The following is a 27322-nucleotide window of genomic DNA, read 5'->3' on the forward strand; positions in this document are numbered from 1 at the left end:
CATTCAGTTAAGAGTTAATTTGTATAGATTTCTAGTTTGGAAGTCATAAAATCAATTGCTGTGTAGTAAGATTTCATTTATAAGAATTTGATGTATTTAATGCAGTATTTTGATAGACAAGTCTGCTGTTGTCTGGGAGAGGATCAGGTCACTTGTTGGAAGATATTCAATTACTTAAATGAGTAATAAGAACAGAGTATATAGTTATCCTATTTGTTTATTGCTTTGCTTATTCTTAGCCAATAAAGTAAAATCAATCCGATAAGAAATACTCCTGAAAATGCAATTTAAATATAATTAAGTGTACAAGGTCTAGAATGCTTGTAGGGGAGAACAATATCCAAGGCTGAATTTAAACTTAGTGATTTTTAGGCATCAGGTTTAATTTCTTTCATCAATATGAGTTGGTGGCTGTTTTCCTCTTGAGCCAAGGGAGGTACTGAATGCAGGGGTAAGAAGCACTTTCTTCTGTTGCCTCTAATTATTCTAGCTGGGAATCAATTCTTTTTTTTTTTTTTTTTTTTTTTTTTTGCGGTACGCGGGCCTCTCACTGTTGTGGCCTCTCCCGTTACGGAGCACAGGCTCCGGATGTGCAGGCTCAGCAGCCATGGCTCACGGGCCCAGCCGCTCCACGGCATGTGGGATCTTCCCGGACCAGGGCACGAACCCGTGTCTCCTGCATTGGCAGGCGGACTCTCAACCATTGCGCCACCAGGGAAGTCCCTGGGTATAGATTTTTTATTTCAGGGTAACATAGCACTTTCCAAGGAGGAGCCAAGGGCAGAAATTGACTCTATAGGCAACTGTGAGACAGAACAATAAAATGATCCTGGGCTATAAGAATTAGAAAATAATCAAGTTTGAATCCTAGTCCTAGGACTTGCAGACAAATGACTTTGGGAAATACTAATTGCTTTGAGCGTTAATTTGGCCATCAATGAAATGAGTATAATAATATGTTTGTTATAAGAATCAAATGAAATAATGAATGTCAAGCACCAATGGCAGTATATGGTACATGCTACATGTCTTATTTCCCTCCCTGTCTCCCTACAAATTCAATTCTACTTCCTTCGGATTTCTTTGGAGACTAAACTGCAGAATAACTGAAGTGGGGACAGAGCACACTGGGCTACTACAGAAGCCATCTGTGGACATTGCCTTTAAATACAATTGAGGTTACCATTCTCCACTGTGTCCCCTTCCTGACCCCTGTTCTAATTTCAAGCAGTGCAAATCCAATTAGTTCCAATTCCCAGAAGCCTCATCTTTGGCTATATTACTTAGAAACTTGACATGATGATAACGAGGCCTTCGTTCCAGGGTGAAGTGATCCAAGATTTTTCCCAGTTGCTTTTACAGTCCCAGTGCTCAGGTAAGGTGGTTACTGTTATTCTCTATGAAAGATGAACAAGAGCCACAGATGCTAAAGTAAGATAGATGTCAAGATCCAGGGACAAGATCAGAAAGGACAACTGTATTAATCTTTTAAAAAATGTGGTAAAATACATATAATATAAACTTTACTATTTTAACCATTTTTAAGTAAGTATACAGTTTAGTGACATTAAATACATTCACAGTGTTGTGCATTCATCACCAACATCCATCTCTAGAACTATTTTTTTTTGTTTTAAGCTCGCTAAGCAGCTTGTGGGATCTCGGTTCCTCGTCCAGGGATTGAACCTGGCTGGGCCCTTGGCAGTGAAAGCGCCGAGTCCTAAGCACTGGACCGGCAGGGAATTCCCTCTATAACTTTTTATTCTTCCAAAACTGAAACTCTATACCCATTAAACAAAAACTCCCCACCCCCACCACCCCCAGCCCCTGGTCACCACCATTCTACTTTATGTCTTTATAAATTTGACTATTCTAGATACCTCATGGGTGGAATCATACAGTATTTGTGCTTTTGTGACCGACTTATTTTGCTTCCCACAATGTCTTCAAGGTTCATCTATATTGTAGCATGTGTCAGAATTTCCTTACTTACTGCGGCCGAATAATATTCTATTGTATGTAAATATCACATTTTGTTTTGCCATTCCTCTGTCAATGGATACTTGGGTTGCTTCCATCTCTTGGCTATTGTGAATAATGCTTTTATAGACATAGGTGTATAAATATCTGTTCAAGTCCCTGCTTTCAGTTCTTTTGAGTATATACCAAGAAGTGGAATTACTGGATCAAATGATAGTTATATTTATAATATTTTGAGGAATCCCCAAATTTTCTATAGTGATTGCACCATTTTACATTCCCACCAGCAGTGCACAAGGGTTCCAATTTTTCTATATCCTTGCCAACACTTGTTATTTCTGGGTTTTTTTTGTTGTTGTTAATGTCATCCTAGTGGATGTGAAGTGGTAGATTAATCCTAAAGAAATGATGTATAATGCATAACCTGTCTAGGCTCCAAGCACATAGTAGGTGCTCGTTAAATGAATGAGCAAGAATTCACATTTCATATATGAAATGAAATATCATTAGAATATAATCCAGGAAGTATTACAATACAACTTATTCATCTATCCATTAATGAAATGGAGTGTGTACCATGCACTATGTTAATTACTAGGAGTTCAAATTTCAATAAAAAGTGAAGCCAAGACAAATGTTTTTCCTTCTCTCAAAGAGCTCGCAGTCTCTTATCTCTCCAAGGAGGGAAGCTGAGTCACCAAAATATGACAGCTTAATTAATGAATCCTTAAAAACATCTAATCCTTTTGGCTCTAGAGTCCATATTTTTCAAGCCACATTATACTTAGTATAATTAACCACATTATAACTAGATACTATATTCTAGTTTTTGTGACACATGATTTTCTTTTATCAATTAGTAAATATAATACATACATGTACATACCTACACACATGTATACATATATATGTAAAAATTGTACATATATACATATATATATATGTATATATATAGTTTACTTCATGGGATTCAAGCCCTCTGGAATTCTGGGAGTGAAATAAGCCCTAATGGTTATTAGGCATCCACTGCATGTAATGAATTAACTTCTCATTGCATCTAGAATGGTAGTAATTATTTGCCATCCTTGGGAGAATTGAGAAATAATCTCTCAAATAATTTTCTGTATTTTGTGTTCAGATGAAGAACCCCTGTTGAGAAAGTCTGCCTCAGTGACTTTCCACTTTTGAGTGAAATAATAAAATTGAGCTTCTGAGCCTGCAAAGCTGAGGACTGTTCACTGGACCATGATAATGGCAGAAACATGCAGGAATCAGTCAACTCTGCTGTTACATTACTGATCTTACTTTCTGTATATATTCAGAAAGATAAGGTGGAAACAAATTTACAGCTGAATCACAGTCTGGTTTTCTTCCTGTAGGAGAATGGGCTTATTTGCGAGGGGATGGGGTGGTGGTGTTTGGGTTTATATGCCTTATGCCCAAGTCAACAAAATGCTGTAAACAATCATGCTGCCATTTTGTTTATTGCACTGAAGCCATGCATTGAACTGCCTCCCTGAACAAAAATGTACAGTACCTTTGCTACTGGGATCAGCATTGCTCTTTCTACCTATTTAGTTCCATTTATTTAACAAGTATTTATTGAGATCCTACTGTGTCCCCATTACTAGGCTAGGTAGTATTTGATAATACTTTGATAATACAAAGGTGAACTGATCCTGTGGTCTAGTGGTGGTGAAAGACAAATGACTAGGCAGTTATAATTGCTAAGTATTAATAAGTGACAGAAAGCACAGGATGCTGAGGTAGAACAGAAAAGAGACCCCTAACTCAGACCAGAAGAATCAGGGGGAAGACCTCCTGGGGAAACTGATGGCTAAATTATGACCTATCAATTTAATAGGAGTTAGCTAAGCAAGGAGAGGGAAAACTCTTTTTAGAAGAAACAACACATACAAAGTCCCAGTGTGGGTAAGCATACACTCTTAAGAAAATGAAAAAATGTGAACATGACGGTTTGAGACCAGATTGTGAGGGTGTGAGATGAAGCCAGAGAGATAAGCAGGAGCTCACTAATCTAGGATATTATAATCCCTCTTTGGGACTTTGGTAGCTTTCTGGATATACAATGTGGGGGAAAAGGGGGACTCCCTGGTTTCTGGCTTGGCCATTGGATTAGATGGAAAATACTAGGAGTATCAGGTTTCCTAGGGAAGACAGTAAATTCAATTTTAGATAATTTATATTTGAGGTGCCTGTGCAACAAGCAAGAAGCCTTTTGGGGTGAAAAGTTTAGGGGGAGATTAGGGGAAATTATTGTTGTTGATGTTTTAATTCTTGCCCTTATTGCCAATCCTCTCTTAGGATGCCACTATAAAATAAATAGTTTGTGAATTAGAGATATTTCCTGTGGGATTGGATCCAAAGCATATAACAAGCAGGAGCATAGAACTTGCTGTTTCTTGGGAGCATAATGGGCTGAGGTAGCATTGTTTGATTATCACTTTCTGCCAACAGCTAAACGATTGCTTTTTCCTATTTACTTAAATATATACATGGTTATATATACATAGATAAGGTCTTGATATATCTGTTGATGTGTTCATCTTTGGGAAGTGGGTTTAGTTGGAGGAGAGGGAAGTATTACTTTATATACCTCTATATTGCTAGAATTTTTTTTTACACAAAGCACTTTATTTTTATGAAAGTAATAAAATGAAAATTATTTAGTAAATAATTGAGTAAAAATTTTGAGTACATGGAGTTGAAAAAAGTAGTTGAAGTGTTGGGGAAGTTTTGAAGGGCAATGCAGAAGACACAGAAAAAAAAAAAAGACTGGAAGTGAGATAGGAGATGTGGGGATACTCCACAAACTACATGGAACAGATGTTTCTGCTTTCCTGCCTCCCTAAGTGGTATATCAGGAACCATGCGTAAAGAATGTTTGTCATTCAGTTGCTGCTGCTTATTTATTCTCCTGTAGCAAGCCACCAACATTATACCTGTTAGCAAGACTGATGCTCAACCGGCACTCCCTGGTAGGCTGTAGTGGTTATTTATAGCTAATGTCTGTTATGGTTGGTCTGATTACTGGTTGTTATTATCACTACTGCTTTAGTTATTTATACTCTCTGGCACCCCTGATTTAGAAAACCTTTCTTGGCATCTGCTTTTTTTCCATCTCCTTTCAAGTTGAACTGTCAACTCCTTCTCTGTTTTTCCAGTGTTCCCTGATAGATGTCTCTCATGGCTCCTGTGGTGGGCTGAACAATGACCCCCAAAGGTATCTGGTCCTAATTCCTGGAACCCTCAAATGTTACCTTATTTGGAAAAAGGATCCTTGAAGATGTGGTTAAGTTAAAGATCTTGAGATGGGTTATCCAGACAGGCTGTAAATGCCATTACAAGTGTCCTTATAAGAGATAGGCAGAGAGAGATTTAACACACACACAGGAGAGAAGGCAGTGATGTAAAGGTGGAGCAGACAGAGATTTGAAGATATCGGCCTTGTAGATTGGAGTGATGTGGCCACTAGCCAAGGGATGCTGAAAGCCACTAGAAGCTAAAAGAGGTAAGGGACAGATTCTCCCCTAGAGCCTTGGGAGGGAATGCAGCCCTGCTAACGCCTTGATTTTGATCTAGCGAAACTGATTTTATGCTCTTTAACTCCAGAAATCGGAGACAATAAATATCTTAAATATACTGAAAACCTATTGTTTGTTGTTTATTTGAAATTCGAATTTAATAGGGCAGGCATTCTGTATTTTATTTGGTAACCCTAGATAGAGATCATGTGTTAACCTTCATATTACTGTTTAGCAGCATTTGGTAAAATGGATGTTTGGTGAGTAAATAAATAACCTAATAATTTTACAAATAGTTAGAGAGTATTTTTATTATTGAAATTTCCAAATATATTCAGAAGTAGGGAGAATGGTGTAATGAAACCCCATGTAGGGATCACCTAGCTTCCATAATCATCAATGCATGGCCAATCTCACAGTTTTTAAAACAATACTTTGTTTAAAATAAGCAGCTCTGGTGGTTTTGTTTTGTGTGTATATATTTATGAGTATGTGTACATTTGTACAGCAAAAGAGGGGTGTGGTAGTAATAGCACTGAATTTCAAGATACTGTATCTTTCCAAAAGAATCCAGAAAGTGGAGAATGATAAGCATTTGTATATGAATGACAGGAGAGCAAAACGAGACTTCTATGATTAAAGGAGCTTGCTATAGAACGCCGGGTAAGATAGAAGACGTGGCCAATATTTTCCAAGTATAAATTGAAACATAGGCACAGAGACTGGTAAATATAACTTCTGGTAGTCTTGTTCTGCTAAAAACAAAGCAGCTCATGAACCCTCAACTAGCTTTTCTGCTAATTTCACCTCTCAGAATATCAAGGAAGCAATCAAGAGAATGGACATCCAGAACTTGATTCTGAATGCCAAGGAGGAACAGATTGGAAACGTGGAAGTGACTGGCACTGAGGGAGGGCCTGACCACGTGGTCATATCATCCCAGAATATGAAGTTGCCAAGGAATGGAGGGCTGGGCTTAGTTAGACCATGGTTTGTAGGAAAAGTAGGCTTCAAAAATTCAGGTTTAATTGCATCATAAGGATGTTGAATGATGTGCAGGTGCCAGAGAAACAGAAAATTCTTTAAAAAAGAAAATTTTACAGTTAAGCTTCACATGTTTTTATGGGAGGAGAATAAACCAGAAGGCATCTGTAGCAGCTGCTGTTGGTTACCCATCCTCATAACAGGTAGCGTGAACCAATGAAGTGGTCCAGTCCAGCACCTCAGCCGAGAGAGCCTTTTCTTTTTCCAGCTTTCTTGAGGTTTAATTGACAAAGAACATTGTATATATTAAAAGTGTATGAAGGGCCTCCCTGGTGGCGCAGTGGTTGAGAGTCCGCCTGCCGATGCAGGGGATACGGGTTCGTGCCCCGGTCTGGGAGGATCCCATATGCTGCGGAGCGGCTGGGCCCGTGAGCCATGGCCGCTGGGCCTGCGCATCCGGAGCCTGTGCTCCGCAACGGGAGAGGCCACAACAGTGAGAGGCCCGCATACCGCAAAAAGAAAAAAAAAAAAAAAAAAAAAAAAAGTGTATGAAGACATAAGAATGAGGAAAGACAAATGAATAGGAAAAATAGGTCAGAGAAATGTACAAAATGTGTCAGAGAAGAAAGATTACTTGTTTGCTTACAGGTCAATCAATACGTATTTATTGTTGTTCTTTCACTGTGCACCTCAAAATGATGCTTATTACTTTGGGCCCTAAAAATTCTTTAAAATTTAAAAGTAAATTTCATAAGTACCATGGCTTAGAAAGTTCACTTTTCTCTTATACCTTCTTCTTCTTTTTTTTTTTTTTTTGCGGTACATGGGCCTCTCACTGTTGTGGCCTCTCCCACTGTGGAGCACAGGCTCTGGACGCACAGGCTCAGAGGCCATGGCTCATGGGCCCAGCCGCTTCACGGCATGTGGGATCTTCCCAGACCGGGGCACGAACCCGTGTCCCCTGCATCGGCAGGCGGACTCTCAACCACTGTGCCACCAGGGAAGCCCGTCTCTTATACCTTCTTTAAAGATTGTTGTATTATTTATATAAATACTAGTTATTAGTATATTAATTATTGGTAATTGTAATATAAAAAATAATATCTTTAATATAGAGAAAATATATCTAAAAAATTAGCGACTCAATTCTGATTCTTATAACAATGAACCTTTATAAAGCCATTGCTATATGCTAGGTAGTATACTAAACACATTATACCCATTAACTAACGTAATTCTCTCCACACCCTCTAAAAATAGATGTTATTTTAATCTCCATTTTATAGTTGCGAAAACTGAGGCACAAAGAGGTAGAGTAACTTACCTTTAGCTAGTAAGTAGCAGAATAGGGTTTTGAGTCTAGAATCATAAACGTTATATAATATTTCCTAATTATTCTACCAAGATTGCTGTCTATGGTGAGGAGTATTCAGTAGAAGAACCCAGGTCTTGTATGTGATATCATAGATGTCAGCCTCACAAATTAAACTAATCGGGAAAGATTAGTCTGAATTAGTTAAAGTCTGATTTAAAGAAAGATTGAAAAAATTACATTCTCTATTTTGACATACATTCTTTGGCAGTACTTCAAGACAGAGTAACGAAGCACAAGAAAATGTCACTAAATAGGAATAATTTGATATCAATATCATTAATCGTATGTAAATGGGTATTTCTTAAGTAATCAAAAATTCTTATGATAATTAAAATAACCTTAATCTATTTATAATCCTTTTTAAAGGCTGTACAATGTGATGATTTATTCTATGTATATATTGTGAAAGGATAACCAAAATCAAATTAATTAACACAGCCATCACCTCACATAGTTACCATTTTTTTGATTTTTTTCTTTTGTGGTGAGAACATTGAAAATTTACTATCTTAGTACATTTCCAGTATACAGTATAGTATTATTAACTATAGTCACAGTGCTGTACATTAGATCCCCAGAACTTATCATCTTACAACTGAAAGTTTACACCTTTTGACCAACATCACCCCGTTCCCCTCACCCCCAAGCCCTGGCAGCCACTGTTCTATTCTCTGGTTCTATGAGTTTTCACTTTTCTAGATTCCACATGTAAGTGATATCATACAGTGTTTGTCTTTCTGTGTCTGGCTTATTTTACTTAGGACAATGGCCTCTAGGGTCATCCATGTTGTCACAAATGGCAGGATTATATTTTTTTATGCCTGAGTAATATTTTATTGCATATATATACCCCGTTTTCTTTTATCCATCCATCCATCGACACTTAGCTTGTTTCCATATCTTGGCCACTGTGAATAATGCTGCAGTGACTTGGGAGTGCAGATATCTCTTCAAGATGCTGATCCCATGCCCTTTGTATATATACCTAGAAATGGGATTGCTGGATTGCATGGTAATTATATTCTTAATTTTGGGGGGAATCTCTGTGATGTTTTCCATAATGGCTGTACTAATTTACACTCCCATGAACAGTCTATGAGGGTTCCCTTTTCTCCACATTCTCACCAACACTTGGTATCTATTGTTCTTTTGCTAACATGTGTGAGGTGATATCTAATTGTGGCTTTGATTTGCATTTCCCTGATGATTAACGATGGGCATTTTACTTTTTTATTTTTTAAAATTATTTTTTAACCTGTGAAAGTCAAGGTTTATTTGAGGTTGCTGTATAATTTTTCTGAGTTGTATAATAACCTTGCAAAGGAAGCATTATGCACAGCTCATAAATGAGGAAACTGCGGTTAAGAACAATTTTGTGGTATGCCCAGTTCCACACAGGGTGCAGTTTTGAAGTTTGTAACCTCCTTGACACCAAATACATGGTGTCTTTTCCAAAATCATCAGCCATTTATTCCATTTGCCTATATTAAAGAATCCTAGCATTCCTGGGATAAATCCCACTTGATCATGGTGTAAGATCCTATTAATGTGCTGTTGGATTCTGTTTGCTAGTACTTTGTTGAGGCTTTTTGCATCTATATTCATCAGTGATATTGGCCTGTAGTTTTCTTTCTTTTTTGTAGTATCTTTGTCTGGTTTTGGTATCAAGGTGATGGTGGCCTCATAGAATGAGTTTGGGAGTGTTCCTTCCTCTGTAATTTTTTGGAAGAGTTTGAGAAGGATAGGTGTTAGCTCTTCTCTAAATGTTTGATAGAATTCACCTGTGAAGCCATCTGGTCCCGGACTTCGGTTTGTTGGAAGATCTTTAATCACAGTTTCAATTTCATTACTTGTGATTCGTCTGTTCATATTTTCTGTTTCTTCCTGGTTCAGTCTTGGAAGCTTATACCTTTCTAAGAATTTGTCCATTTCTTCCAGGTTGTCCATTTTATTGGCATAGAGTTTCTTGTAGTAGTCTCTTAGGATGCTTTGTATTTCTGCGGCATCTGTTGTAACTTCTCCTTTTTCATTTCTAATTTTATTGGTTTGAGTCCTCTCCCTCTTTTTCTTGATGAGTCTGGCTAATGGTTTATCAATTTTGTTTATCTTCTCAAAGAACCAGCTTTTAGTTTTACTGATCTTTGCTATTGTTTTCTTTGTTTCTATTTCAGCTCTGATCTTTATGATTTCTTTCCTTCTGCTAAATTTGGGCTTTGTTTGTTCTTCTTTCTCTAGTTCCTTTAGGTGTAAGGTTAGATTGTTTATTTGAGATTTCTCTTGTTTCTTGAGGTAGGCTTGTATAGCTAGAAACTTCCCTCTTAGAACGGCTTTTGCTGCATCCCATAGGTTTTGGATTGTCGTGTTTTCATTGTCATTTGTCTCTAAGTATTTTTTGATTTCCCCTTTGATTTCTTCAGTGATCTCTTTGTTATTTAGTAGCATATTGTTTAGCCTCCATGTGATTGTGTTTTTTATGTTTTTTTCCCTGTAATTGATTTCTAATCTCATAGTGTTGTGGTCAGAAAAGATGCTTGATATGATTTCAATTTTCTTAAATTTACAGAGGCTTGATTTGTGACCCAAAATGTGATCTATCCTGGAGAATGTTCCATGCGCACTTGAGAAGAAAGTGTAATCTGCTGTTTTTGGATGGAATGTCCTATAAATATCAATTCAATCTATCTGGTCTATTGTGTCATGTATAGCTTTGGTTTCCTTATTAATTTTCATTTTGGATGATCTGTCCATTGGTGTAAGTGAGGTGCTAAAGTCCCCCACTATTATTGTGTTACTGTCGATTTCCTCTTTTATAGCTGTTAGCAGTTGCCTTATGTATTGAGGTGCTCCTATGTTGGGTGCATATATATTTATAATTGTTATATCTTCTTCTTGGATTGATCCCTTGATCATTATGTAGTGTCCTTCCTTGTCTCTTGTAACATTCTTTATTTTAACGTCTATTTTATCTGATATGAGTATTGCTACTCCAACTTTCTTTTGATTTCCATTTGCATGGAATATCTTTTTCATCTCCTCACTTTCAGTCTGTGTGTGTCCCTAGGTCTGAAGTGGGTCTCTTGTAGACAGCATATATATGGGTCTTGTTTTTGTATCCATTCAGCGAGCCTGTGTCTTTCAGTTGGAGCATTTAATCCATTCACGTTTAAGGTGATTATCAATATGTATGTTCCTATGACCATTTTCTTAATTATTTTGGGTTTGTTTTTGTAGGTCCTTTTTTTTCTCTTGTGTTTCCCACTTTGAGAAGTTCCTTTAGCCTTTGTTGTAGAGCTGGTTTTGTGGTTCTGAATTTTCTTAGCTTTTGCTTGTCTGTAAAGCTTTTGAGTTCTCCATCGAATCTGAATGAGATCCTTGCCGGGTAGAGTAATCTTGGTTGTAGGTTCTTCCCTTTCATCACTTTAAGTACATCATGCCACTCCCTTCTGGCTTGTAGAGTTTCTGCTGAGAAATCAGCTGTTAACCTTATGGGAGTTCTCTTGTATGTTGTCATTTTTCCCTTGCTGCCTTCAATAATATTTCTCTGTCTTTAATTTTTGCCAGTTTGATTACTATGTGTCTCGGCATGTTTCTCCTTGGGTTTACCCTGTATGGGACTCTCTGCACTTCCTGGACTTGGGTGGCTATTTCCTTTCCCATGTTAGGGAAGTTTTCGACTATAATCTCTTCAAATATTTTCTTGGTTCCTTTCTCTCTCTCTTCTCCTTCTGGGATCCCTATAATGCAAATGATTTGCATTTAATGTTGACCCAGAGGTCTCTTATGCTGTCTTCATTTCTTTTCATTCCTTTTTCTTTAGTCTGTTCTGCAGCAGTGAATTCCACCATTTTGTCTTCCAGGTCACTGATCCATTCTTCTGCCTCAGTTATTCTGCTATTGATTCCTTCTAGTGTATTTTTCATTTCAGTTATTGTATTGTTCATCTCCATTTGTTTGTTCTTTAATTCTTCTAGATCTTTATTAAACATTTCTTGCATCATCTTGATCTTTGCCTCCATTCTTTTCCCGAGGTCCTGGATCATCTTCACATCATTATTCTGAATTCTTTTTCTGGAAGGTTGCTTATCTCCACTTCATTTAGTTGTTTTTCTGGGGTTTTATCTTGTTCCTTCCTCTGGTACCTAGCCCTCTGCGTCTTCATCTTGTCTATCTTTCTGTGAATGTGGTTTTTGTGCCACAAGCTACAGGATTGTAGTTCTTCTTGCTTCTGCTGTCTGCCCTCTGGTGGATGAGGCTATCTAAGAGGCTTGAGGAAGTTTCCTAATGAGAGGGACTGGTGGTGGGTAGAGCTGGCTGTTGCTCTGGTGCGCAGAGCTCAGTAAAACTTTAATCTGCTTCTCTTCTAGTGGGTGGTACTGGCCTCCCTCCCTGTTGGTTGTTTGGCCTGAGGCGACCCAACACTTGAGCCTACCAGGGATCTTTGCTGGGGATAATGGCAGACTCTGGGAGGGCTCACACCAAGGAGTATTTCCCAGAACTTCTGCTGCCAGTGTCCTTGTCCCTTGATGAGCCACTGCTGCCCCCCACCTCTGCCGGAGACCCTCCAACACTAGCAGGTAGGTCTGGTTCAGTCTCCTATGGGGTCTCTGCTCCTTCCCCTGGGTCCCAATGCACACACTACTTTGTGTGTGCCCTCCAAGAGTGAAGTCTCTGTTTCCCCCAGTCTTGTTGAAGTCCTGCAATCAAATCCCACTAGCCTTCAAAGTCTGATTCTCTAGGAATTCCTCCTCCCCTTGCTGGACCCCCAGGTTGGGAATACTGACGTGTGGCTCAGAACCTTCACTCCAGTGGGTGGACTTCTGTGGTATAAGTGTTCTCCAGTTTATGAGTCACCCAGCTAGCAGTTATGGGATTTGATTTTTTTGTGATAGCGTGCCTCCTACCATCTAATTGCAGCTTCTCCTTTGTCTTTGCATGTGGGGTATCTTTTTTGGTCAGTTCCAGTGTCTTCCTGTTGATGATTGTTCAGCAGTTAATTGTGCTTCCGGTGTTCTTGAAAGAGGGAGTGAGAGCATGTCCTTCTACTCCACCATCTTGAAACAATCTAGCAATGAGCATTTTAAAATGTACTTGTTGGCCATTTGTTTGTCTTCTTTGGAAAAATGTCTATTCATGTCCTCTGCCCATTTTTTAATCAGATATTTTTTGCTACTAAGTTGTGTGTGTTCCTTATATATTTTGGATATTAACCTCTTTTGGATATGTGAGCAACCTCATTCTGTAGGTCACTCTTTTATTTTGTTGTTTGTTTTCTTTGCTGTACAGAAGTTTATTAGTTTGATATAGTCCCACTTGTTTAGTATTGCTCTTGTTGCTTGTGCTTTTGGTGTACTATCCAAAAAATCATTGCCAAGAAGTTGTTTCCCTATGTTTTCTTCTAGGACTTTTACAGTTCCAGGTCTTACATTTAAGTCTTTAATCCATTTCGAGTTAATTTTTGGGTATGGTGTAAGATAAGAGTCCAATTTCAGTCTTTTACATGTAGCTGTCTAGTTTTCCCAACACTATTTTTTTTTTTTTTTTTTTTGCAGTACGTGGGCCTCTCACTGTTGTGGCCTCTCCCGTTGCGGTGCACAGGCTCCAGACACGCAGGCTCAGGGGCCATGGCTCACGGGCCCAGCTGCTCCGCAGCATGTGGGATCCTCCCGGACCAGGGCACGAACCCGTGTCCCCTGCATCGGCAGGCGGACTCTCAACCACTGAGCCACCAAGGAAGCCCTCAACACTATTTTTTGAAAAGATTATCCTGTACCTGTTGTGTATTCTTGGTGCCCTTGTCAAAGATTAGTTGAATGTATGTGCATGGGTTTATTTCTGGGCTCTCTATTCTGTTCCATTGGTCTATGTGTCTGTTTTCTGCCAGTAATGTACTGTTTTGAATACTATAGTTATGTAATATAGTTTGAAATCAGGGAGCATGTTGATTTCAGTTTTGTTCTTCTTTCTCAGGGTTTTTTTGGTATTCAGGGTCTTTTGTGGTTCCATATGAATTGTAGAAGTTTTTTTCTTTTTTTTTCTATTTCTGTGAAAAATGCCGTTGGAATTTTGATAGGAGCTGCATTGAATCTATAGATTGCCTTGGGAGTATGAACATTTTAACAATATTAATTCTTCCAATTCATGAACATAGGGTATCTTTCCATTTATTTGTGTCATCTTCAATTTCTTTCATTAGTATGTTATGGTTTTCAGTGTACAGCTCTTTTACCTCCGTGGTTTAATTTATTCCTAAGTATTTTATTATTTTTGATGCTATCGTGAGTGGGATTTTTTAAAAAAAATTCTCTTTCTGATACTTCGTTGTTAGTGTATAGAAACACAACTTATTTTTGTACATTGATTTTGTATTCTGCAACTTTACTGAATTTGTTTATTAATTCTAATAGTTTTTTTTTTTAATGGGGGAGTGTCTCTAGGGTTTTCTATATATAAGAGCATGTCATATGCAAACGGAGACAATTTTACTTCTTCCTTTTCTATTTGGTTGCCTTTTTTGTTGTTGTTGCCTTGTTACTCTGGCTAAAACTTCCAGTACTGTGTTGAATAGAAGTGCAAAAGTGGGCATCCTTGTCTTATTCCTGACCTCAGAGGAAATGCTTTCAGCTTTTTACTGTTGAGTACAATTGGATATGGGCTTGTCATATATAACCTTTCTTATATTGAAGTACATTCCTCCTATACCCAATTTGTTGAGGGTTTTATCATGAAAGGATGTTGAATTTTGTCAGATGATTTTTTTGCATCTATTGGGGTGAAACCAACATAGTCTTTTTTTTTTTAAACATCTTCAATGGAGTATAATTGCTTTACAATGGTGTGTTAGTTTCTGCTTTATAACAAAGTGAATCAGCTATACATATACCTATACATATATCCCCATATGCCCCCCTCTTGCATCTCCCTCCCACCCTCCTTATCCCACCCCTCTAGGTGGTCACAAAGTAGCGAGCTGATCTCCCTTTGCTATGTAGCTGCTTCCTAGTAGCTATCTATTTTACATTTGATAGTGTATATATGTTCATGCTGCTCTCTCACTTCATCCCAGCTTTCCCTTCCCCCTCCCTGTGTTCTCAAGTCTATTCTCTACGTCTGCATCTTTATTCCTGTCCTGCCCCTAGGTTCTTCAGAACCATTTTTTTTTTTTTTAGATTCCATATATATGTGTTAGTATACGGTATTTGTTTTTCTGTTTCTGACTTACTTTATTCTGTATGACAGACTCTAGGTCCATCCACCTCACTACAAATAACTCAATTTCATTTCTTTTTATGGCTGAGTAATATTCCATTGTATATATGTGCCATATCTTCTTTATCCATTCATCTGTTGATGGACACTTAGGTTGCTTCCATGTCCTGGCTATTGTAAATAGAGCTGCAATGAACATTGTGGTACATGACTCTTTTTGAATTATGGTTTTCTCAGGGTATATGCCCAGTAGTGGGATTGCTGGGTCGTATGGTAGTTCTATTTTTAGTTCTTTAAGGAACCTCCATACTGTTCTCCATAGTGGCTGTATCAATTTACATTCCCACCACCAGCAACATACTCAGGCACTGACCTAGGCATTGAGGAGCCCATTATAAAGGATCCAGACAAAGGTCCAGTGTACCAAGAGCCAATATTCTGGTTGCAGTTTAAGACCACAAAGATGTAGGGACTGTGACAAAGTAGATAGGTCTGTGGATTTTTGTATCTTTTTTTTTGTTGTTATTATGTGGGGCAAACAAAATGAGACTGCAGAGGAACCTGGCTCTTGGGTGGCCTGTTTCCCACTTTCTTCTAAAGGATAAAGTTGAAGTTTTTTACCATGGTTTCCAAGGGACTCTCTGATTGAGGTCTTTAAAAGGCTGTTACTTAAAAGTACCTTCCATCCTTATTTCCTGCTACTCCATAACTCTCAGTCCAGCAGTGCAGAACTGTTTCTAGTCCCTGTACACACTGTGCTGTTCTGCATCTCTGTTTCTGTTGTTTTCTCTGTTGCCTCCCTGTCTTCTCTCACAGTTGCTGTTAAAATACCTGACATTCATTAAGTGTAGGTTGAATTGAACTGAATGTGACTCAGTATTCTTTAAGTAACTTAAAATATGATTGAGGAGACAAATGTGTATGCAAACACCTTCACAGAAGTACATGCAGGTACTATAATAAGTTCATGGCTCTAGGACTTAAGGAATGGTATAGCAGAACAATGAAAAATGTGTAAGTGGAATTCACAGTCACTATTCTTTGAGGAGAGCTGGAGAATGGCAGAGATTCTAGGTGATGGGTGATTTTTATTCATATTTTCAGAAAGGGGATAAACTTTGGATTTTGATGTATAATTGTGTTCGACGTTGGTCCTCAGCAAAATTTAGAATGAATTTTAAAATAGGAGGTGTGTGAGCATTCAGATTGGGGAGAGATAATCATTAGGAATCAGTATGGGTTTACGATGAGCAGGTGAGATCAAAGTAACCTTGCTCCTTTTTCTCATAGGTCTCCTAGTTGGTAAGGAAATGCTGAAGATCCAATATTTTAACTCAGCCTTGGGCAATCCCCCAGAATGAAGCATTTGGTTATTTTGTCACTGGACTTGGTTCTTTACTCTTTGTCAGACATGTTTATTAAATTTGCTGATGACTAAGTTTTAACTCCTTGAAAAGTAAAATTAGGATATATAGTCAGGCTGAAATGATGGACCAATGTTGAAAAGATGAAATTTCACAAGGGTACATATAGTAATATATATACAAATAGATTCAGCATTCATCTGCTTATATTCAAGAAAATGTAGATCTATTTTAAGAACAATTCCGTGGAAAAGTTCTAATGATTTTAGTTGGCTGCAAGCTCATTCTGAGCCAATAGTGTAGAGGACTGCCAAGAAAACTGGATACAAATCTAGACTGCATTAATAACAGCTGAGTGTTCAGGATAAAGTAAATAATAATCCCTTCTTTGTGCTTCTCAGATCACATATATTTGGAGTCTTGAGTCCTTAGATCTGGGCTTCACATTTCAAGAGGAAACACTGACAAAGTGGAGCATATTTCGAAGTGGGTAAGCAGGACAATGAAGAGAGTGAAAAATCATGTCAAACAGGAAACGGCTGAATAAACTGGGAACTTAATTGCTCTCTTAAATTATGTAGAAGGAGTTCACAAATTTTATGTCACTCCAGAGAGCAGAACTAAAACTGTGGGGTTGAGGAATTTGAAGAAAGCACATACTAACTCAATATGAGGAGGAATTAAAACTAGAGCTCTTAATATTTGAGTGAGATTAAGTATTAATTGTCAGTAATATAGAGATGATAATCCTTTCCAATTCAATTTTAATCAAACCCCAATAGAAAACAAACAAACAAACAAAAATAGGATTTTTTTGGAGGTTGGGGGCAAATTTCAAAAATTACCCCAAAAAACAAATGGACAAAGATAAATACTGTATGATATCACTTATATGTGGAATATAAAAAATAAACCAAACTTGTGAATATAATAACAACAGAAAAACAAATGGACAGTAATGGCTTTAAAAATTGAAAAGACAAGATTGTTTTATCATTGCATAAAACTATAATAATTAAATTAAAATGACACTTATAGATAAGATAAATCAATGAAATGGTTATCTTAGAAATAGACTAATATATCAATATTTAATAAAAGACAAAAGAAGTATAACAATTGAGGAGAAATAGAAGGATTATTTAATAATTTTTTAGGGCAATTGCTTTCATAATTGGGGAAAGACAAAATAATGCAAAAAACAGTCCAGGTAACTTAAATTGTTAAATGGTTAAAAAAAAAATCAAACCATAAAAATTAGAAAAATTAGAAGTAAATATTTAGAAAACACCTGGACTTGGGAAGTACTTTTCTGTGTTATTATGTTTTACTATAAAACCTATGAAATATGAAAATAAATAGGGTGAATAGCGTGACAAATACCCACATACTCCTATATAGGAGTTACTAATTATTAACATTTTGCCGTATTTACTTAATTTTCTTTTTAAACATTTGGAAACAAATTACAGTCATGTTTTGTCTCTACATTCTATGGTATGCATCTCTAAAATAAGGATATTTTTCCTAAGCATGATACTATTATTATCACATCTAAAAAATTAGCAAAAATTCCTTGATATCTTGTAATACCCAATACACATTCCTCAGTTGTCCCCAAAGGGTGTGGTTTGTTTTGTTTGTTTGTTTTATTTGTTTGTTTTTAACTAATTTGCCCAAACCAGGATCTAATCAATGATCTACATGGCTCTTACCATTTGGCTATTGTAGGTCTTATTTCTCTGTTAGTTCAGGAAAGTTCCACCCTTCTCTATTTCCCCCATTTAAAAAATTATATTTACTTGTTGAAGAGACTGGGTCAATCTTCTGGTAGAATTCCACCCTCTGGACTCACATGATTGTTTTCTTCTGGTTTCATTTAACTTTTCATTAACTCTCCACTGTATTTTCTATAAACACGAAATTTTGATCTCATGTTATGACTAAAGTCAGGTAAAACATTCTTGTCAAGAATATTCATAGGTGATGCTGTGAATATATATATATTTTCATTAATTAATTTATTTTTTAGGCTGCCCCGGGTCTTTGTTGTGGCATGCGGGATCTTTAGTTGTGGCATGTGGGCTTTTAGTTGTGGCATGCATGCGGGATCTAGTTTCCTGACCAGGGATTGAACCCAGGTCCCCTGCATTGGGAGCATCGAGTCTTACTCACTGGATCACCAGGGAAGACCTGGTGCTGTGCATATTATATTGTTTAATTTAGGGGTTGCATAATACCTAGTTGTTTTACTTTTTAATAATCTAAGCTCCATCACTGGATTAATGGTTAACGTGAAAATTGCCACATCACTCCATTGTAAAGTAATGATTTTTCCCCTTGAGACAAGTAAATATTCTGTGTGTTGATAACTTTGTGGCAGATTAGTATCCAGTCCCTTGTCAACCTCATATTGAATGCTTTCAGCATCCATTGCTGATTCTTGCCTGAACCACTTATCCCATTACAAGTTGAAAAATGGTGATTTTTTTCCACTTCCTCAGTCCTTTTGCATTCATTAATTGGAATTCTTCTGTCAAGAAGAGCTTCCCCTCATCAACTGGAGCTAATTTTTACTCTGAAATAGAGTTCCACTTAGAAAAGAAAGAATTAATACTTAAATTTCTCTCTTTACCAGTTTTTGAGTAAGGAATTGGTATAACTGTCATCTCAATTAGTGGCAAATGTGGGTTTTTTCCCCTGTGTTGAGTGTTATTAGGATTTTTATATATTTAAGTACATCAGTCAATGATAGGATTCTTTATTATGCTGTGATTACATTTACCAAAGAAAGCTACACCAATATATTTGGTCTCACATGTTCTTCTTATAATGTGATATTGACACTTCTCCATCACTTCTGCCTGGCACTCGCTTGGGACATGAGTGTTTAGTGAAATTTGATCACCTTGAAGACATCGCATTGAAAAGAACATATCAAAAGACAACATAGAGACAGAGAGAGTTAACTAAGAAGTCCAGATTGTTCCATTCCTTAGCTGTTCACGTCCAGGCAACAACAGACATGCAAGTGAACAAGCTCTCAGTAGATTTCAGCCTCTAGCTTTTTTTTTTTTTCTTTTTTGGCTGCGTTGGGTCTTTGTTGTTGTGTGCGGGCTTTCTCTAGGTGCGGCGATCGGGGGCTACTCTTTGTTGCGGTGCCCGGGCTTCTCATTGTGGTGGCTTCTCTTGTTGGGGAACATGGGCTCTAGGTGCATGGTCTTCAGTAGTTGCAGCACGCTGGGTCAGTAGTTGCAGTGTGTGGGCTCTAGAGCGCAGGCTCGGTAGTTGTGGTGCACAGTCTCAGTTGCTCCGCAGCATGTGGGATCTTCCCAGACCAGGGATCAAACCCGTGACCCCTGCATTGGCAGGTGGATTCTTAGCCACTGCACCATCAGGGAAGTCCCCAGGCTCCAGCTTTTGAGATGCTCAGTTGATACTGACTGAGTAGAGTAGACACCAGGTGACCCACTGAGCCTTGCCGACACTAAAGATTTGAGCAAAAATAAATGTTGTTTTAAGTCAAGTTTGGTGTGGCTCTTACATATCCATAGTAACTAGAGCAGATGCTTTGATGAAGTTGGCCTTTGCGAGCCTCCCCAAATTGATTCCTATGTCCTTTGACACGACGCCAATGCTCTTCAATAGTTTCCTTGCTTTCTGGCGTAAGAGAAAGTCCCAAGTTTACCTTGTACCTTCTCTGCCTCAGATCTGAAATCAGCCTTTTCCCTTAAAAACCCTGACTCTTTTTAGTGAGGTAATGGTATTTTGGTTTCAATATCTGGGCATTAGGAATGCTTTCCATGGAACAAGTTGTAGTAGAAAAATTACAAATTTGATGACAAAACATTTCAGCATGTTTCCCAAAAGCAGAATTAAAAGACAAACTATGAAGGTCAACAAAATGGACAAGAATACTAATAATCCAATAAAAATAAAAAACAACATGAATAAGCAATTCTCAAAAGATGGAATACAAATGAACAATAAATCATGTTTAACTTCCTAATAATAAAAGAGAGAACATATACTATTATTTTCCTTTATCAATTTAGTAGATTTTCTTTAAAAGAAATAAGCTTCAGTGTTGACAAGAATGCAGTAAAACTGTAATCTTGTACACATTGGTGGAAATGCCACTTGATTTTTGGCTTTCTGCTAAGTAATTGTGCAATATGAATTAAGTTGCAATATTGAAAAGTTGTGATCCAAAAAAAAAAAAAAGGAAGTTATGACCACTTATACTAGGATAGAGCCTAAGATTCTGTGACAAAGAGGTACCAAATAAGGTGTCTTAAAAAAACAAATTTATTTTTCTCTCATATAACAGTCCATAGTGAGTGGTCTGGGTTGGAAGAACAGCTCTGCTTTCTGTCATTATTCAAGGGCCACTTTTCCTTCCATTCTCTTGCCCTGCCATTTCCAAAGTGTTAAAGCTGTGTTGTTGAAGCTCGGTCACAGGCAAGTCTGTGTTCCAGTTTGCATGAAGGAGAAAAAAAGAACTCTAAGCCAAGCAATTTTCTTTTAAGCAAGAGAGGTAGAATTCTGCTTACAAGGCCACACCCAGCTGCAAGGGAGGTTGGGAGCTCTAGTCTTTGGACAGTCAACTATGTATCTAGCTTAAACATTATTACTTTGGAAGAAGACCATATGCTTTGATGCAATAATTCCATTTTCTGATAGTCTACCCTAATGAAATAAATCAATTATAGAAAATGTATTAATTCCTTAAACAACAATAATTCAGTCAAGGAGAGTAGTTGTTCAGTATGTTACTTACTAGAGAGGAAAGGCTCTTGAGAAACATCTATGCACTATTATTGAAGGGTTTTAAGGGCCATGGTAAGGAATTAAATGAGATGGGAAACTGGTGGAAGGTTTTAAGTAAAAGAGTGATTCAATTTGATCAAGAAGAACATTCTGCTTCCTGAATGGAGGACAGAGTGGAGGCAGTTGCCATAGTCTAGGAGACAAATGATGATGCAGTTTGAACTAGGGTTATAGCAGTAGCAGTGGTAGTCTTTTGAATATTACATTTTTATTAGCTGTATAGATTTGGAAGTAGCATTTTGTCTGTGAGGCCAAATTTCTCACTTTACTTAGCCCATATAGTAAGAGATAATGGCAAAAAATCACTAAGTGGAGTGTTGGTACAGACACATATCTGGGAAGTATTATTTTAAAATGTTCAAGTTAATTATGTTTATAAAGTTAAAGGTGAGCAAACTGCCAAGGAACTAAACAAAAGGACATTTCTTAAGTAGAAAAATATATCATTTTCATTTTCTTGTATCTTAGTTTATTAATATGCTTTTTCCTACAGAATAACCAAAAACATTTTAGCTTTGTTTTTTTTTTTAATTTAATTTAATTTATTTATTTAAATATAGCAGGTTCTTATTAGTTATCTGTTTTATACATATTGGTGTACATATGTGAATCCCAATCTCCCAATTCATCTCCCCACCCCACCCCCAACACTTTCCCCCCTTGGTGTCCATACGTTTGTTCTCTACATCTGTGTTTCTATTTCTGCCCTGCAAACCAGTTCATCTGTACCATTTTTCTAGATTCCACATATATGCGTTAATATACGATATTTTTTTCTCTCTTTCTGACTTCACTCTGTATGACAGTCTCTAGGTCTCTACAAATGACCCAATTTTGTTCCTTTTTATGGCTAATATTCCATTGTATATATGTGCCACATCTTCTTTATCCATTCATCTGTTGATGGACACTTAGGTTGCTTCCATGTCCTGGCTATTATAAGTAGAGCTGCAATGAACATTGTGGTACATGACTCTTTTTGAATTATGGTTTTCTCAGGGTATATGCCCAGTAGTGGGATTGCTGGATCATATGGTAATTCTATTTTTAGTTCTTTAAGGAACCTCCATATTGTTCTCCATAGTGGCTGTATCAATTTACATTCCCACCAATAGTGCAGGAGGGTTCCCTTTTCTCCACACACGCTCCAGCATTTGGTTTGTAGATTTTCTGATGATGCCCATTCTAACCGCTGTGAGGTGATACCTCATTGTAGTTTTTTTTTTTTTTTTTTTTTCGGTACACGGGCCTCTCACTGTTGTGGCCTCTCCCGTTGCGGAGCACAGGCTCCAGACACACAGGGTCAGCAGCCATGGCTCACGGGCCCAGCCGCTCTGCGGCATGTGGGATCTTCCCGGACCGGGGCACGAACCCGTGTCCCCTGCATCGGCAGGCGGACTCTCAATCACTGCGCCACCAGGGAAGCCCCCTCATTGTAGTTTTACCTTGCATTTCTCTAATAATTAGTGATGTTGAGCAGCTTTTCAACTTTGTTCTTTATATTTAAAGTGGACTGTATTGTTTTCTTATGCATTTATTAAAGCTATAATATCAATGATTAGATAGTATCTACATATCCTCTTTGTTATGGAAACAATCTAATCTAATAACAATCTTTATATCTATATAATTATTAATCTAATAATCTATTTGTTATTTTATATGTAATATTTAAGTTATCTATTTGTTTTGCATCAAACTTGTGATGTTTACCCCTGAGAAGATTACCTGGTTGCTTGTGACTATGGAATTCAATATGAGATTCCATGAGGCAACTAATTTCCATTTGATCTCTATTGGGAATAAGCCACATAAAGAATAAAACTGTTTGAGTCAATTCATTTATTCTTACTACTTATTGAACACCTGTTATGTTTAAATCACTGTAAATAATACCGAGGTACATGGCATTCAATGGGTTTCTAAGCTGCTTAGGGAGCTCCTCTTTCCACATAAATATCTGAAATACAGTTGATTAACCAAATTCACAGGAAGTAATATAGTTAAAGCAGACAGAGTGAATTCTCCTCTTGATTAGGGAAGAATACATTTCTGGTCCTTGCTGCCTAGCTTGGCTATGATTTTGCTTCATAAAAGCTTAATAATTTTGGTTATTCTTACCTTAAAGGTTACGTTTATCCCCATTTATCATAATGAAATTAGGGTAGAACATGGTTTTGTTATCAGCCGTCAGGTTCAGTATTCGACACAGAACATATCATAAAAAGCCTTCATAAAGCTATTACTTCCACAACATATTACAGAAATAGAATTAGAAGCCCTGTGCCAAATTAAAAAAAAACTTGAAGCTATGCGTATTGTTCAAATATTCACCCCCCAATTTAATATTCCCCCCTTGTGCTGGGTACCTAACAGGTGATCAATAAATGGTTACTGAATGAATGAACACAAGCAAGAATAGATCATCCTGACTTTCTACCTACTTACCTCTCTGTCCGTCTAGATCTACAAGTCTATTTCTGTTGGACTGTATATGAGTGCCCTCACGGTGGAATTATTGTAATTGGCACTGAGCCTAGTGGTTGCCTCCCTGAGATCTTCTTCCATGAACTAACATCAGTGGTGCCTAGCTTATAAAATCTACACAAAACCCACTGCTATTTTATGATATATATAATATCATATATAATATACATGATGATCTACAGAAACATGGGGGAGGTGGTGGTGATTTGCAGATGAAATCACCCCCCTGGTATTGGCATCTTGACAGTGGCTCATTCCTCACCTTCCCTGAACCAGGTGTGGAAGTCCAGTTACTTCCCATATAACTGATAAATTCTGGCTGCAAACGAATCCAAGTGCTTTCTTACTTATTTTTTCCTTCTGTTAGAAGGAATCAGGCAAAAAAAAAAAAAAACCCCACATTTTGTGAGAAAACAACAGTTCCTTACTCTGTACCACCTGCTTAAAGGCAAGCTAAAGGCACCAAAATGATGCAACCCACGAGTGTGGAAGAGGCTGGCCGATGGGCTGTCATGTCTGGCTGATCTGATGTCAGAGCAGATCATGTGGTGCTCTGTGGGCAGCTGGGACTGGCCCGCTGAAAGCACATGGATTACAGTCTGAGGCTGTAATGGGAAAGTCGGCTCCTGGGCTACTGTCTGCTAGACATCAGCTTGCTGGGAAGCTGAGGGCTCTCCGATTTGCCCCTCTCCGGGACCCCTCCTGCTGTGTGACTCACGGGTGCATTGCTGAGAGAAGCTGCTGCTCCCAGTAAGTGCTTAAAGAAGGTCTTTATTCAGAGCATTTTGGAAGCGGAAAGGAAGCACTGGTGTTGATGGGGGTTTCTGGAAGCCCTTTGTAAAACACTCTCCCGGATCTGGGCTGGGCAGCATTGCTTTCTGTGCCATCCTGGACTTCATAGGCAGCACTGATGTGCAAATGTCCCCCAGCCCTGATTTCTGTTTGTTCTCCACGTGATGTGTCTTTCTGAATTTCATTTTCTATTTTTGTAATTGTAGGGTAGATTTGTTAGAGCTTGTTAAAGCGAATTGATTTCAGATTCACAGACCCATGAGTGGACTTGGTATTCTCTGTATGGTAAGCAGAGAGAGGGGAAAAAGGGTGGTGGCTCTCTTGGTCAGAATCACTGCTTCTCTTAAGATATTGGCTGTGTCTGTGCTGGATAAATATTTAGTGGTTGCCGCCTCTTTTCTGCTTTGGGTGAGTGGGTGGTGAGAGAGGAAGGAGGGTGAACCAGCAGTGAGGAGCATGTAGATTTAGGTAGTTACTGGTAAATTGCATTTTTTTAATGGTCTAATTTATATTAGGTGGGGTCAGCTGGCAGAACAGGTGCCGGTAGTGGAAGAATGATGGAGTTCTCTCCCCTTTTTCCCAGCACGCAAATTGTTGCCTGCTTCAAAAGCCCAATTAAAGAGCAGTAAGTGCCAGAGCGCAGATTTCTAAGCACTGCTTTTTGGTTTTTTGCTGATAACAAGCATCACATCCCCACACTCATGCATCAGAAGAGATCCTCACCTTGGCAATGTTTAGGTGTGGGCTTTTTGGAGAGCAAGGGAGTAAATTCAATAACATCTTACTGTTTCTCCTGGGCATATGACACTAAATTTGTTTTAGAGATAAGTGAAAATAAGTGTGTGTGGTTGGAAGGGACCTTAAAGGGAAATTTAGGAGAACAAATTGTTTCTTTGCCTTAGTACTTTTCTATGAAAACTTGACAGAGTTTTAGGTCAAGGTATAGGATGTCCACTTGAAAGACAATAGCAAATAAATAATTAGGCTATATCTTTATGCACTGTAAAATATTTATTCCTTTTTTGTTTTATTTTGAGGGATAACCCTAGTCTTTTCTGTGAGTCTCTGCACAAACTGTAGGCTTTGGGGCCAAAGACCGGTTCCAGAAACATGTAGCCACTGAAGAAACTTTTGGGTGGGAAAGATGGTGAGATGGGAGCAAAGAAAGTAAGCTGAGATGAGGTCTATTCTTTTTTATAGCCTTTTGCAATAGATGATTTAAGTCACAGAACATCAAACAACAGACAAGAGCTTGCCCCACCCATAGTGCTGTGAACATGGATTATTCACTTGCCATTTTATTCCACTAAATCGCATGAGCACTCAGTGCAGAAAGGGTTCCAATTCATCCTGTGAGCTCTGTGGAATAGAGTACAAACCAAATCAAATGAAGCATAGAAAAATGAGCTTCCCCCTGTCCTGCCCCACCCTACCTTGTCCTCCTTCCATATTGTTGAGTGAAGGCAGATTTATGCTGGAAAGGGCCCTATCACTGCTTGTAAATTTGTGAGTTATTTCAGAGACGCTGACAAAGGGCAGAGGAAATGCAGCTGGTACTCTGCCAGGGAGAGAATAGGTGAGCCCAGTGTGAGGAATGTTTTCAGAGGTATTACTGACCCAGCCCTCTCTCTCTGCCTTCTCTGACCAGCCTGGGACCACACCCCCTTTTCTGGCCATGTGCCAAACACCATCTCTCTCTGAGGGGAAGCCTGATGAAGGGATGTCCATGCTTGGGCGTGTTGATTCCTTGGATAGAAACTTGAGGAGCCCTCATCTCTCTGTAAGCAAACAAGTCCGGCTTCTCAGGGTAGAGATGTCCATTTATGGGAGTTTCAGAATTTCTTTTCTTCAAAAATTAATACACTGCTATGAAAAGAAATGGAAGAAAAGTTACCTATTTCCCCATCTCATTCTCACAAGCTCCGTTTACTGTCTTTGTGTTCCCTTGTCTTAATCATTACTTTGCGCAGGTTATGATTAATGCAGAGAGGCCATCTATACCCCATACTTCTTTTCAGGGAAGACATGCGCAGTTAGGAACTTAGAGCTGAACAAACCTTAAGGACTGACAGTTCACTGACAGAGGGGGAAACTGGCCAGAGTTATACATGTGATGAGTGACAGAATCAGGACCAGAACCTAGATCTCAGTGCACCTCCACAGTCACATAACTTAAGGAAAGAGTATTTTCCTACAAACTTAGGTGTTTTTTCAATTTCAGGTTCTTTTTCTTTTTCTTTAGCTATGGTATTGCTGGAATAGTAAAACCACTGCCATTTCACTTGCTTAAGAATATCTTGGAATAGGTTGGAAAGTCCTTAAAGAGAAAATTAAGTTTCTTTTTCTTAGGGGCGTGGCATGTATATATTTTTTGCAGGTCATGTGATGAGATCTCAAATACCTGATCATTAGTTTTCCAATCTTGCAGTACCGGAAATGAGGACCACTCTAATTACTAAAGGGATTATTGTTCAGTTTTGGCAAATCAAATACCACAAGATCATTTAGAAGCTTCTTCCCATTTGGGTAGTTTTTGGAGTGATATTAATGTTCTTTGTTTATGCAGGCCCTATTTATGGTGACATATAAGGGATGTTTAATTCAAAATAAAGTTTCAGCTTGACCTCCTCTCCTTAGATTACTGCTAGACCCCAAAGAGATTTCAAAAAATATTTACTGATTGAGTGATAGAACATACAGAATACTACAATGCCTGCTTATGAGTATAATGAAATTTAAAATGTAATACAATGTTATGC

General features: G+C 38.1%; 2 protein-coding genes across 5 annotated transcripts in view; one reads left to right on the forward strand and one right to left on the reverse strand.

Annotated features, from left to right (window-relative positions):
* LOC308620115 (ATP synthase F(0) complex subunit C1, mitochondrial-like) overlaps positions 1 to 26291 on the reverse strand; it is a gene marked incomplete at its 5' end in the record, with an annotated part of 33114 nt that extends 6823 nt beyond the window's left edge. The window contains one exon of the mRNA XM_081239435.1: positions 25997 to 26291. Within this exon, the coding sequence (XP_081095561.1) occupies positions 25997 to 26291 (295 nt within the window). The remainder of the gene's footprint in view (positions 1 to 25996) is intronic.
* ANK2 (ankyrin 2) overlaps positions 1 to 27322 on the forward strand; it is a 720153-nt gene that overhangs the window by 86623 nt on the left and 606208 nt on the right. Inside the window, exon 1 of one of the 4 annotated variants that reach the window (XM_081237030.1) lies at positions 24338 to 24521. The exons of the other annotated variants lie outside the window; for them this stretch is intronic. The gene's annotated coding sequence lies outside the window, so the exon portion shown is untranslated. Of the gene's footprint in view, positions 1 to 24337; positions 24522 to 27322 lie in introns of those variants that run through there. 4 annotated transcript variants of the gene reach the window in all.

Source organism: Mesoplodon bidens (assembly GCF_964165515.1).
Source record: "Mesoplodon bidens genome assembly, chromosome: 1".
NCBI classification, from domain to species: domain Eukaryota; kingdom Metazoa; phylum Chordata; class Mammalia; order Artiodactyla; family Ziphiidae; genus Mesoplodon; species Mesoplodon bidens.